The sequence below is a fragment of the Carettochelys insculpta genome, chromosome 26, assembly GCF_033958435.1.
Source record: "Carettochelys insculpta isolate YL-2023 chromosome 26, ASM3395843v1, whole genome shotgun sequence".
NCBI lineage: Eukaryota > Metazoa > Chordata > Testudines > Carettochelyidae > Carettochelys > Carettochelys insculpta.
The window spans coordinates 5,056,643-5,069,223 of record NC_134162.1 but is presented as its reverse complement, the minus strand read 5'-3'; the positions used below and the strand labels follow the sequence as shown (position 1 = coordinate 5,069,223).

Here is a 12,581-nt window from a genome sequence, read left to right as displayed (position 1 = left end):
CTCCCAGCTGTTCGGGGCCAGCTAACCACTCCCCTCTGTGATCTGCCTCACCGCTTGGCACTCAAATGCACCCCAGAGGAGCTCTGCAACATGATCACCCCACTTCAGTTATGTTTTGTTGCTTAAACATGACAAATGTGTCAAAGCTAATGTCTGACTGGTTCTATACACAGTCTTCAACAACACATTTTAGACCCCCTAATGTAGGTTGCCTGACAAAAAGACTGGGACCCAGGAGCTGCCAAATTCTAATCTTACCTCTTAACACTTAGTCCAGGTCTATGCAAGAAAAACAAGTTGATTTCAGATACATAATTCTAGGTACAGCAATTGTGTACCTAGAATTGACTAACCTGAAATCAACTCACCTGGCTGTCCTCATGAGGAAGGCTGATAGGAGGGTTCTCCCACTGATTTCCCTTTACCCTCATGATAGCAAGGAGTACAGGGGTCAACTGCCAACCCAATAGGTCTATTTTGCGCATCCCCACCAGATTCAGGAACCCACACCAGACAGGTCCTCGCAATGTGTTTTCCAGCACGTGGCCTGGGCTAGCAAGTTGCCCAGTTTTAAATGTCCAAAGTGATGGTGCTTCTGCTTTGCCAGGGGACTAGTTGTCTATTGATCTCACTGCATTTTCTGATATTCAGCCCATTTCCCTTCTCCTGTCTTGTTGATCCAAACCATACACCCTTGAGCTATACTAATGACTCCTCTCGCTCAGAAAGGACATCCTCCTAATGCTATTGTACTATTATTTTCTCTCCCCACTGTCCTTTTGGTTATTAAATCAAGTGGAGCCATGGAGAGAATTAAGAGAGCCCCCACTGAATTCAGAAACTATAAGCTTGAAAGAAAATCAGATTCAACCCAGACATTCAGCCCTTCCACAGAGATCACTGGCTGAACATTTTAGGCACCTAAGCTGGTTTCCTCTTGGCTAAACCAGTTACTAATGTTCTTTAATCGTCAAGGTGTCCCGTATTTCACTGCTGACACAAGCAGCAGCCTTCCCTCCCTTGTATTATCTGTCCTGTGTGGGAGTGGTAGCAACAGTGATTAACAAAGCTGTGGACTACACTTCCTACAGAACCACTAGGCAGGAAAGTGGAGCTGGACATGTTTGTGGATTCCAAGGAACGTCAATTCAGCTGAATTTTCCCTATTTCCAGGCTGGAAGGGATCAGAGAAGGTGTACAACACAGACCAGTGAACAGTGGGCTCCCAGCCATGGGATACAGACACCAGCTATTGCCTGAATTATCTCTTTATCTTCCAAACTCTCCTTTATTTCCGCTCCTCTGCGCTTTTTCTTACACAGCCCCAATCAGGTAGATATGCTGGGGGTGGGGATAGGGTCCAGAGTGACCTAGATAAATTGGAGGATTGGTCCAAAAGAAATCCGATGAGGTTTAACAAGGAAAAGTGCAGAGTCCTGCACTTAGAATGGAAGAATCTCAAGCACTGTTACAGGCTAGGGACTGACTGGCTAAGTAGCAGTGCAACAGAAAAGGAGCTTGGCATTGCAGTGGAGGAGAGGCCAGATATGAGTCAACAGTATGCCCTTGTAGCCAATAAGGCTAAGGGCACATTGCAGTATATGAGGAGGAAAATTTCCAGCACATCCACAGAAGTTATTATTCCCCTCTATTTGACATTAGTGAGGCCACATCTGGAGTACTGAATCCAGTTCTCAGCCCCCCCAGTGCAGGAAGGATGTGGATGCACTGGAGCGGGTCCAGCGGAGAGCAACGAAAATGACTAGGGGGCTGGAGCACATAAACTTTGAGGAGCAGCTGAGAGATTTGGGCTTGTTTAATTTGCAGAAGAGAAGAGTGAGGGCAATTTGATAGCAGCCTTCAACTTCCTGAAGCGGGGCTCTAAAGAGGATGGAGAGAGGCTGTTCTCAGTAGTGATGGATGGCAGAACAAGGAGCAATGATCTCAAGTTACAGTGGGAGAGGTCTAGGTTGGATATTAGGAAAAACTACCTCCCCAGGAGGGTGGTGAAGCACTGGAATGTGTTACCTAGAGAGGTGGTGAAATCTCCATCCCTAGAGGTTTTGAAATCCTGGCTTGTCAAGGTCCTGGCTTGGATGATTTAGTTAGGACTGATCCTGCTTCAGGCAGGGGCCTGCACTCAATGACCTCCTGAGGTCCCTTCCAGCCCTAGGATTCTATCAATCACACTGCAGTACTTGGAAACCTCCGATCACCAGCCCTGATTGCATACATGCCATATCAGCAATCAACATCGGCTACGCTGGATACACAGATTACACTTCCCAGAGACAGTGCCAATGAGAGATGCTATCCCTAGTCCTGAAATGGACGGAGACATTATACCTGCCATGCAGAGCTCAAGTCTGGGTGTTATGGGCACCACACAGGGAGCACATAAAAATATCCCCCCCAAAATGAAACAGTCCCTCAGTACTCGATCAGCAAAGTTGAGATGGTTATTTTTGACTTCTTGGTTTCTTCCTCTCTTCACATCTGGGCTTTAGTCAAACCCTATTGCTTCTCCATCTAGAATATGTTTGAAATCCATACAAATTTATGGCACTTCAAAAATTGTAACAGTTCCTCTTCCCACCTTACCAGAGTCCCTGGCTTTTCCCTTGGGATACCTTCCCATCTCCTACCATTCACCCCAAGCTGATCTGGCTCCCACTGTACTCAACAGGAAGTTTTCATCAACTTCAACAGCAGCTGACTTCAGACTTTGCCTCTTTCTTTGATATTTCCCACAATTCCAGGGGACCTTACTGACCTTTCCCCACTCAAGACAAGTATAGGAACTGCAGCATCTGAAAGTGTTACAAAGTATTTTGGCATTTTATTAACTAGATCATGCGACAAAAATTAAATGCCTAGAACCATCTGGTGAGTTTCTCTAGCCAGAAAAGAAGCTGAGGCCCATTTTATCAGTACCAAGGGCATTTTTATAAGCACACATAGGGAGAAGTTGATAAGAAGGCTAACAGTGCCAGCCTGGAATCAGAGACATCATTCCTCCACCTCTGAGGTTTTTTTGCCTGCAAAATCCCAATTTTTGAGCCTGGAAATTAACAAGGGGGATACCCTTCCCCACCCACAGGGGATTAAATCAATAGCCCGCCCAATGTTTGTGTCAGTGGAAGGGAGAGAGATACTCAAAGAAAAGGCAGAATGGAGCTGGCATTTCACAGGCTCCTGTTTAGCTGATGCAGGAAGTTTAAAGCCAGATAACAGAACTCTGGAACAATGAACTGCTGAAGTGAAATATAAACCAACTCAGGGCAAGGACATGAGCCTTTGCTTTATAATGGGCTGCCAGATGATCACTATCACACGACCTTCTCAGTTAAAATAACGGAAAACTTTATTGCCATTACTAGAGTCTGGAGGGATTTATCAACATCAGCACAGGACTCTACACTGCTGGCCACAAACGGTTCTGCTGGGTTGGTAGAAACTGACTCAGAATGGAAATGAGAACTCTGTGCAAACTTTTCTATTCCTGTTATATCTATCCAGGCATTACACTGTGTGCGTCACCACGACATCAGCACACCTAACTTGGGATTCAGTGCTCTAGCTACCCCATGCAAGGAACTGCCATTAGCTTCCCTGGGAGTTCTCAGTATACAAAAGCTGCTTCTTTGGACTCAAGTCTCCTCCCAAAACACTACCAGGCAACACTTGCCTTTCCCTAAATGGATCAGAACAGTAGGCTAGAGTTTCAAACCTCTATTCACAAACACTCGTGCCTTCCACTTACAAGGCTACCTCCTCTTGCTTACCTGAAAATGAAGAGGTGGTATTTACAGGGAAAGCTACTTCTCAGGGCTCTCCCAGTCCCTCTATCAGTACAATATCTGAGTACCTTACTGAGCCACTTCAAGCAGGGACACATAAGAACGGCCACACTGGCTCAGACCATAGGTCCATCTAGCCAGTAACCTGTCTTCGGACAGAGGCCAACACATGATGCCCCAGAGGGAGTGGACAAAACAGGTAATCATGAAAGTGATCCCTCTCCTGACATCCATTTCCAGCTTCTGACAAACTGAGGCCAGGGACACCATTCTTACCCATCCTGGCTAACAGCCACTGATGGACCTGCCCTCCATGAACATATCTAGATTTTTTTTTGAACCCCGTTAAAACCTTGGCCTTCACAACCTCCTCCAGCAAGATGTTCCACAGGCCAGTTGTGAGCTGTGTGAAGAAACACTTCCTTTTGTTACTTTTAAACCTGCCGCCCATTAATTTCATTTGGAGACCCAAAGTTCTTTTGCTATGGGAACAAGTAAATAACTTTTCCATACCAATCATGATTTTATGTACCTCTTTCATAAACCCCATTTGTCTCCTTCTCTTTCTAAGCTGACACGTTTTTTCCCCCCCCAGTTTTGGCAGAGAGAATGTGAACTTCTCTACCAGGGATTTGGTAACTGGAAAAGAGAACATACAAGGAGAAACTCATCTAAAAAGTAATAGAGAACATATACCCTAGTCCAGATCTATACACTGGAAACTACTTGCAGGACTCTTAATTTTACTAGTTTGGTGGAAAGTGAAACATTCAGTGGGTGTATGATTTACTATACAATGCAGTGCTGTCTTTCCTGTCTCCATACACCTGTTACAGTAAGAAATTGTTTCCTTACTCTCCAGCATGTACTTCTTGGCAATAGGCAAAGACAGCAGCCGGATGTGACCGACGAGGAAGTCCCAGGCATGGGCTCTGGAGAGTGTTGTTTCAGGCGGCGCAGGGCTATGCGGCTGCATCACGAAATACGCAGTTAACAAGATCAAGCTCAGGGTAAGTAGGCCCTGTGACAGAAGACAGGCATGTGATTAATTAAGCTGCAAGAAGGACACGTCTTCAACTGGAACCTTTCTACACCCAGGTATGAAGAATTCAAAATGCCTGCATTGTGTATTCTAACTGCTACTGAGATACCTCACTTAGGGCACATCTTCACTCCCCACTTGGATCAACGGGGAGCGATCAGTCCAGTGGGAGACAATTCATTGCATCTAGTATAGACGTCATAAATCAACTGTCAAGCACTCTCCCCTCTATTTGGGTACGTCACCAAAACGAGACAAGGAAGCGGAGTCTATGGGGCATTGTCAGCTGTCAATTATCACAATTAGTAAACATACGTCTTATTAAATCCCTAACCTTAAATCTAAGGTGCAGGGCTCTGAACTTGGCTAGTAATAGCAAAACCAGACAGATTTCTCGAGAAAAATCACAGAAATACAGAGTTGAAAGAACTTCACAAGCAGTATTCCCTCTAATTTTTTTCCACCAATGGGAAGAATAAATTTTTCTAGGTGCACCAAGGCACCAAGGCATGTGTGGACGTGCACCACCAGTAGAAACACATGATGGCCTCTGTGGGTGCTCTGCTAATCAGTCGGGCAGTGCCTGAATCTCTCCTAGTGAAAGAGTTTTGCCTAATGTCCAACTTAGACCTCTCCCACTGCAACTTGAAACCATTGCTCCTTGTTCTGCCATCTGTCACTACTGAGAACAGTCCCTCTCTAGCCTCTTTAGAGCCCCCCACCTTCAGGAAGCTGAAGGCTGCTATCAAATCACCCCTCACTTTTCTCTTCTGCAAACTAAATAACCCCAAATCCCTCAGCCTCTCTTTGTAGGTCATGTACTCCCACCCCCTAATCATTTTTAGTTGCCCTCTGCTGGACCCTTTCAATGCAGCCGCAGGGGACCAATAACTATAATGTAATCATGGGGAAACAAAAGCCTCAGATGCCACTACATAGTATATAAACACTCAAAAGGCATGTAGACGTAATGGTCAGCATCCCCCATCCATGCAAGTCAGAAAGATGGTTTACCTTGTAGAGAGTCATCAAGAGAGGGTACCGCGGGGGTCCCCTTGGGGGCTCATTTTTTTCCAAGAGCTGCTTGACAAACTTTTCAATGGCTTTTTCAGACATTCCACATTGGTGCCCAGTCTGCCTCACCAGGTCAATGGTCTCCGATAGCTTGTCGTAAATGCTGAGTTCGCTGGCAGAAAGCTCCATGGTCAGCAGTGAAAAATCCCTGTGGGGACATTGAACGCAGTCAATAAAAAACAAACCTTCAAAAGTGCCTCCAACTCCCCTCCTCATGCACAAGGCCATCCTCCACAGAAAGGTACAGGTGGTCAACATTCAATGCGAAAGGAGGGCACCACAGCTGCAAAGCTGGCTATTGACAAAGAGTTAATTCAGAGATAATGGGAGTCAGCCTGAAAGTGGTTAGCTGCAGCCCCAACCACCTCTGCTATATCTGCAAATCCTACTCATAAGAAGCTGTAACTTCATGGGTCATAAGATTTAATAAGGACATAGGCAGACAATGGAAATAGGTCCTCAACTGGAGTAAAGGGGCATAGCTTCAATGAGAGCTACATCCACTTACCCAAGCTGAAGATCTGACTCATAAACCACACTGCTCATTTACGTCCACCATGAACACTGTGGAAGCTGGTGACCATGTGCACTGGCCAAGCTTTCTTCTGTTATAGCTTTTGTAAAGCTCTTATTTTAACCAGGCTCATCTTTTGTTCATTAGATCCCTTGTCCCTCTGACCTCTTCCTTGTTAAAAATGAGTAGTGTGGGTGACTAGAGGGTCAAGACTGTATTTAAATTCTTGCAGTTTAATTCCAAGGCCACCTCATTGTTGGGTCTTGCCAATGTGACATCTGCTAGTTATGAGCAGAAGAGTTCCTAGCACTAAGCTTTTGCTTTAAGTTTCCTTGAAAGTGATTCATATATGGTATTTCTATGCAACAAACAAGTACTACAATGGGAGACTCATCACAAAACACAAGAGAGAGACAAAATGGCTTTTGAGGGCAAATTTTTCCCAACCAGAGAGTTTAAGTGGGAAAGTCTGTGACATACACAAATCATATGCTACCACTGACAACTTTTCACAGCAGTGATTAAAGCTGTGATTCCCAGAAGGACGTGCGAAGGAAATTTGTGCCTCCATCACTCTGCTGTCCGTCACAAAGGCTGAGCCTTGTGACATAAAGATGCTATTAATTAGTTGTATTACCAAACTGCATGGGAGTCCTAGTCATGGATCAGTACTACAGCATACAGTGAGGATGGGCCATAGAAAAACAAAGAAACAAGCCATTTGAGTCAGTAATAGTTCCAGAATTAGTGAGTCACATAAAAGCTTGTGACTATCTATCACTGGAGGGGAGGAGACTGGATTTAGGGTCTTTCCTTGGCTCTCAATTCTGAGCTCAGAAAAGTCTACTCTCCGCTAGACTGGAGCAACCAAAAACCTATACGGAGAGAGGAAGTTTAATCCCATACAGCCCAGGACGGCATGTGCTTTCCTTGGTGTGCAGACTACCTCAGGCTCGCCCCAGGCTGAGAACAGAAAGACGACTCCTGCCTCACTTACATTCTAAACTCCACCACACAGCAGGAACAGATAACTTATCCACAGGTTAAAAAATTCCTCCTCTATCTCCACTCAGTCTGGTACACCTACTACAGAATTAGGATGAGACAAATGTGCGTGGCCCATGATACTACATATTTATTCTCTGGTCAATCACACAACTCATCCAGTATTTTAAAACTGCAGATCAATTCAGAAGCTTGTCCTTGAGGAAGTGAAGGGCAGTACAGACATGATGAAACAAATGCAGTTTTAAATTGCAAGTAATTTTTGCTAAGCCGCCACCCAGAAAAAAACAAAGAAAAAAAAAAAAACAAGATATCACATTTCCTTGTTGAGCAACCAAATTCAGAATCTGGTTGTCCCTAAAGAAGTCATATGACAGTGTTTCCTAGCCTGCCAGCTTTAGTAATTAAAAGAGCCAAGTGATGACATTTCCACCCTTCATTCCTGCAAGATCAGAAACACTAATGAGGAAACTGACAAAAATGAAGCCTGGGATAGATGCTACACCACACTGCCAGTTTGCTCTGCTTTTTGTCACAGTTCGTTATCTATTTCTCATGCTTAGTTATGACTCGATCAGGTAAACGTTCACTGCACGATGTAATTACTTCTTATTTTTAGGAGTAGCCCAACAAGCATTCTGGGGTGGATTCTCATAGATATTTAGGTGTCTAAATCCTACTGAGTAAGAACCCTAAGTACCTTTGTGAATACCACCCTACATCGAGAAGCATGGGAGACTGGATTGTAGATTGCAAGCTCTCTAGGAAAGATACCATTTATTCTTGTTTATAAAGTAGCTAGTACACAACTGGCTCCTCAAAAACATGATTATATAAATGGAAGAGTCAGTAAAACAATACAATGATTCACAAAACAATCAAGAACCAGAGCTTCTACAGAAAATTAAAATGTCTTTGCTCAGCTTTCATGACTGTTCTAGTTACCTTGACGCTGGAATGGCAAGTGATGTGCTAAATGGACTGAAAGGTCACTGAGCTTCTCTCTAGTGCCTGTATAGCTCTTTGTGTCATTTGGCAAAACGCCAGAGCTCAGTCCTGCAAAGCTGCTGCATAAAGAATTGCAATGAATTCAATGAGATCTGTGCACAAAGAGCTTGTAAAATCAAGTACTCATTTTGTAGCTGCTGAGAGCAATTCCATGCACCAGCTCACGACAAACATCCTTACTGTGAGTTTCACACAGGGATGTAAAATCCTGTTTAATGAGGTGACTGGCAACACTAGGTTTAACCAGTTAACTGATTAAACCGGGGGTAGGACATGACTGGGGAGGCTGCTCCAGTCCCTGCTCACTCCACCACTATGGGTGGGGGGCACCCCAGTGCAGCTGGAGCAGCTCCAGTCCCCAGTGCGCTGTGGTAGGGGGCGCTCCAGCCCAGACGGAGCAGCCCCTATCCACGTTAGTTCCCCATTCCCATTCCTGGTCAGCACAAATGGGGGCTGCTCTGGAGCACCTCCTACTCGAAGTGGCTCTGCGGGGCTGGCACAGCCCCTTGCCTTCTCCAGCCCCTATCAGCTACCTGTAAACCATAAGCCTCATCCCTTTAGGGTGAGGCTTACCAGTTAATTATTAACATTCCTAGTAACACATAATGCAAGTTTTCTCCTTTCCCTAGTTGCAGAAGCTTATCAATGTCCAAAATGATGTCGTAAGACCAGCCCGAGCTGTCATTGTGCACTGTTAGGGTGACTTCTACAAATCACATACAACCACTGCAAACCCTTCACATTTCCTCAACAGAACTCCCTGCTGAAAAGCAAAACACTTTTCTAATATTCTTTTAAAAATATCAATCCAGTATTTACTTCAGATCACTACATGATTTATGAAATAAGGATGACAACTTAACTCCTTTACTTAGTTACTAAATACACATGACACAAACCTTCTTCACTTTATGACTCAGCCCAGAGAAATAACAGTGTGCTTTGATTTTTTTTAATTGGAAAGCCATTAGGTTTACTATTATTATCATTTACTTATTTATGGTAGTGCCCCCATGAAAGTCAGGGACCACTGTGCCACACAATACACAAACACAGCAGCAGAGACGGTTCCAGAACTAAAGAATTTCTAGGTTAAGGGCCCGACCCTGCAAACATTTCTGTGTGAGATTGAAGTGACTCACATGCATGTATCTTCTGGATTAGAAGTCCACTCAGGCCTAATTTTAAAGACAGACTAGGACGTGAACTTGAACTCAAGAGCGTTAAATGATTTTCAGACTTAACCTACACCAAACCCAACATTTCACCCTGAGCTTCTGTCAGTGCTGCCTCATTTTTGGGTTTCAGTCTGGTGGAAGTTTCCCACCTCCTATGTTCATGGCCATACAGCTATCTCTGGCAACTCCCTGCAGCAAGAGAGGGGCTGTGACTTGAGTGCATACTGTAGCTGCAGCATACACAGCACACCGAGCTGGTGGCCAACACGGATGGGACAGAGAGTAGCCAATGTACAAAGCCCACTGGCAAGAAGAGATGATCTGAAATCACCAGACCTGAGCCAAACACTCATAGTCAGGCTCCATCAGGTTCTGGCTGGGTTGAGAGGTTCTATTCAGAATCATGCCCTTAGCTTCCAACCCTGCAAATAATAAGCATATGCTCAACTTCATGCACATCAGGAGTCCCATTCAAAGATGTTTGTTATTGGATGAAAGACCATTTTAAAAAAACAAGTTTCCTCACCTACTTTGCTAATAAGACCTAGCACTGTTAAACCTGAACAAAAAGTTTTAAAATCAATTTTACATTTCACTGTTTCTGCTGTTGGTTTCCTGTCTGTGTCTCCTTCCGCATGAGCGATGGAAAAAACAAGTCAGACCCTATCCTACACCTGAGGCCATATTGAGCCCCACTTAATATCCCAAGGCTTTATGTGGGGACATGGCTCCAAAAGCTGTATCAGAACTCTTCAGATCTCATGTAGTAACAGCACACTAGATTGCAAAACACAACACAAATCCGTTTAAAAGCCAACTACAAAATACATATTTGCCTGAAAATTATTTTCCTTAAGTAGATTACAAGTACTGACACCTGGCTTGCTTTGCAATTGCATTTATATAATACCTAAATGTTGGTCCTTCACTGTCTGAGATTACCCCTTTAAGGGACCGCTTCCCTCCGACCTAGAGATGCAGAGCAAACACTTGCAGGTTGGTTCGTTACTGCACTAAGGCATGGGCCTTTTCTCTACTCAGCCCTTCTCATTTTCTCACAGCTGGACCATGGCGGGGTCAAAAGGGAACCATGAAACCCTGCCTCTGGCACAAGGGCTCCCTCCCAGGGCTCTGCAGCAAAGGGCTGAATACCCAGGCAACCCATGTGCACACTTCCCTGCCAGAGGCACCTCTGCTATCAGGTGCGCCTCTTTGCCCTGCACCCATCACCTCCCCTGCCCTGCGCCCAGCACCTCCCCTGCCCCCCAGGAACCCCACCCCTCTGCCCTGCGCCCAGCACCTGGCCTGCGCCCCAGGAACCCCACCCCACCCCTCTGCCCTGCACCCAGCACCTCCCCTGCCCCCCAGGAACCCCACCCCTCTGCCCTGCGCCCAGCACCTCCCCTGCCCCCCAGGAACCCCACCCCTCTGCCCTGCGCCCAGCACCTCCCCTGCGCCCCAGGAACCCCACCCCACCCCTCTGCCCTGCACCCAGCACCTCCCCTGCCCCCCAGGAACCCCACCCCTCTGCCCTGCACCCAGCACCTCCCCTGCGCCCCAGGAACCCCACCCCTCTGCCCTGCGCCCCGCACCTCCCCTGCGCCCCAGGAACCCCACCCCACCCCTCTGCCCTGCGCCCCAGGAACCCCACCCCACTCTGCCCTGCGCCCCAGGAACCCCGCCCCCTTCCCTCCAGCCTCTCTCCGCATCCCGCGGCCCCCTCACCCCATCCAGGCTCAGCGGCCCGTGATCCTCGGTTGGGCCCGCCCGGCGCTTCCGGCTTCCTGCTAGGGAGGCCGCGGATTGGCCGGGACTCGGGCGCGAGGAGCCACGCGGCGCCGCTCAGGGTGGCTCGAGCCTGGCGGCCCCCGCCCCGCCCTCACTGCCTCCGGCCCCCCAACCCGTTCTGGCTCCTTCCTGGACTTGTTACCCTGCCCCCTCCAGCTCTCCCCCCCTTCACTGGGCGGCCCCGCCCCGCCCCGGGTGACCGGCCGGCAAGTGTGACAAGGCCGGGCGGTGTAGAGGGGAGCAGGTGCCAAGCTGAGGCAAAACCCCAACTAGCAGGTCACCCCGCCCCGCCCCCCCCCCACGGCTCCTGCGCTACCCCGCTGCGACCCCGCTTTCCTTGCCCAGCCAGCTGTACCCGCTGCTTCCCCAGGGCCACCTCTCACCCACCCGCTGCCAGACTGCCCCGCCCCTCAGTGTGCTGCCCACCCATTCCCTCGCCAGTGTATCTGCCACCCACCCTCTCCTGCCTGACTGCTCTGGCACCCCACAGCACCCCTCGCCCAAGTTCTACCCAGCTGTCCTGACCCCTCACAGCGCCAGCCTGCTTTGCTGTAATCGCCCTTTCTGCGTCTACCTTCCTTCACCACCAGTCACTGGTAACATTGGTATGTTCAGATAATTTTACCTTCCAGAGTCATTCATAGCTTCACTTTCCTTCAGTGCTGGTGCCTAGTCATTGCATAGTCTCCCTGTCTTTGCTGTCCTCTGCCTGTTAAAACCATTAGTTAGTTAGCTACATACAATTAAACAGCATGGGCTATGTTTGTGGCTTTTGATGCATTGGTACGTTACGCCTGATGAACTGTGCAGTTACTTGCTTTAGCAACTTTTGCACAACTCTTCTGGGAGTGCCCTTTCAAAGTAAGCCCCCTTCTCATTTTTCCATTTTCAGTAGTGCCCAAAAACTAAGCTGTGCAAATATACAGGACCAGACCCTGTTGTGACATTCTTACCATCAACAGTAAACATCATTTTAAACAATTAGCAAAGTACGTGGAAAACTTTCCTAAGTTATAGTCCATCCATATCACAGCTGAAAGACATTTGTTTCAGGAGTTTAACAATGAATGGATCTAAAATAGTGACATCATTCAAACTTGAAAGTTACACAGGGAGGTGCCCGTTAATGCCACATGGAGGCATCTGACCAGTATAGACTGTTCTGTACAGAG

At 47.1% G+C, this 12,581-nt stretch overlaps 1 protein-coding gene across 2 annotated transcripts in view; it reads right to left on the bottom strand.

Annotated features, from left to right (window-relative positions):
* Window positions 1-11,461, bottom strand: part of C26H6orf89 (chromosome 26 C6orf89 homolog) — a 34,142-nt gene extending 22,681 nt beyond the window's left edge. The window contains exons 1-3 of one of the 2 annotated variants that reach the window (XM_074977715.1): window positions 11,347-11,461; window positions 5,857-6,064; window positions 4,656-4,821 (exon numbers count right to left, since the gene is read on the bottom strand). In XM_074977715.1, the coding sequence (XP_074833816.1) occupies window positions 4,656-4,821; window positions 5,857-6,064; window positions 11,347-11,351 (379 nt within the window). In that variant the 5' untranslated portion in view covers window positions 11,352-11,461. Of the gene's footprint in view, window positions 1-4,655; window positions 4,822-5,856; window positions 6,065-10,531; window positions 10,861-11,346 lie in introns of those variants that run through there. The other variant, XM_074977716.1, reaches the window with a different exon arrangement.
* Between the last annotated feature and the right edge of the window lie 1,120 nt (window positions 11,462-12,581).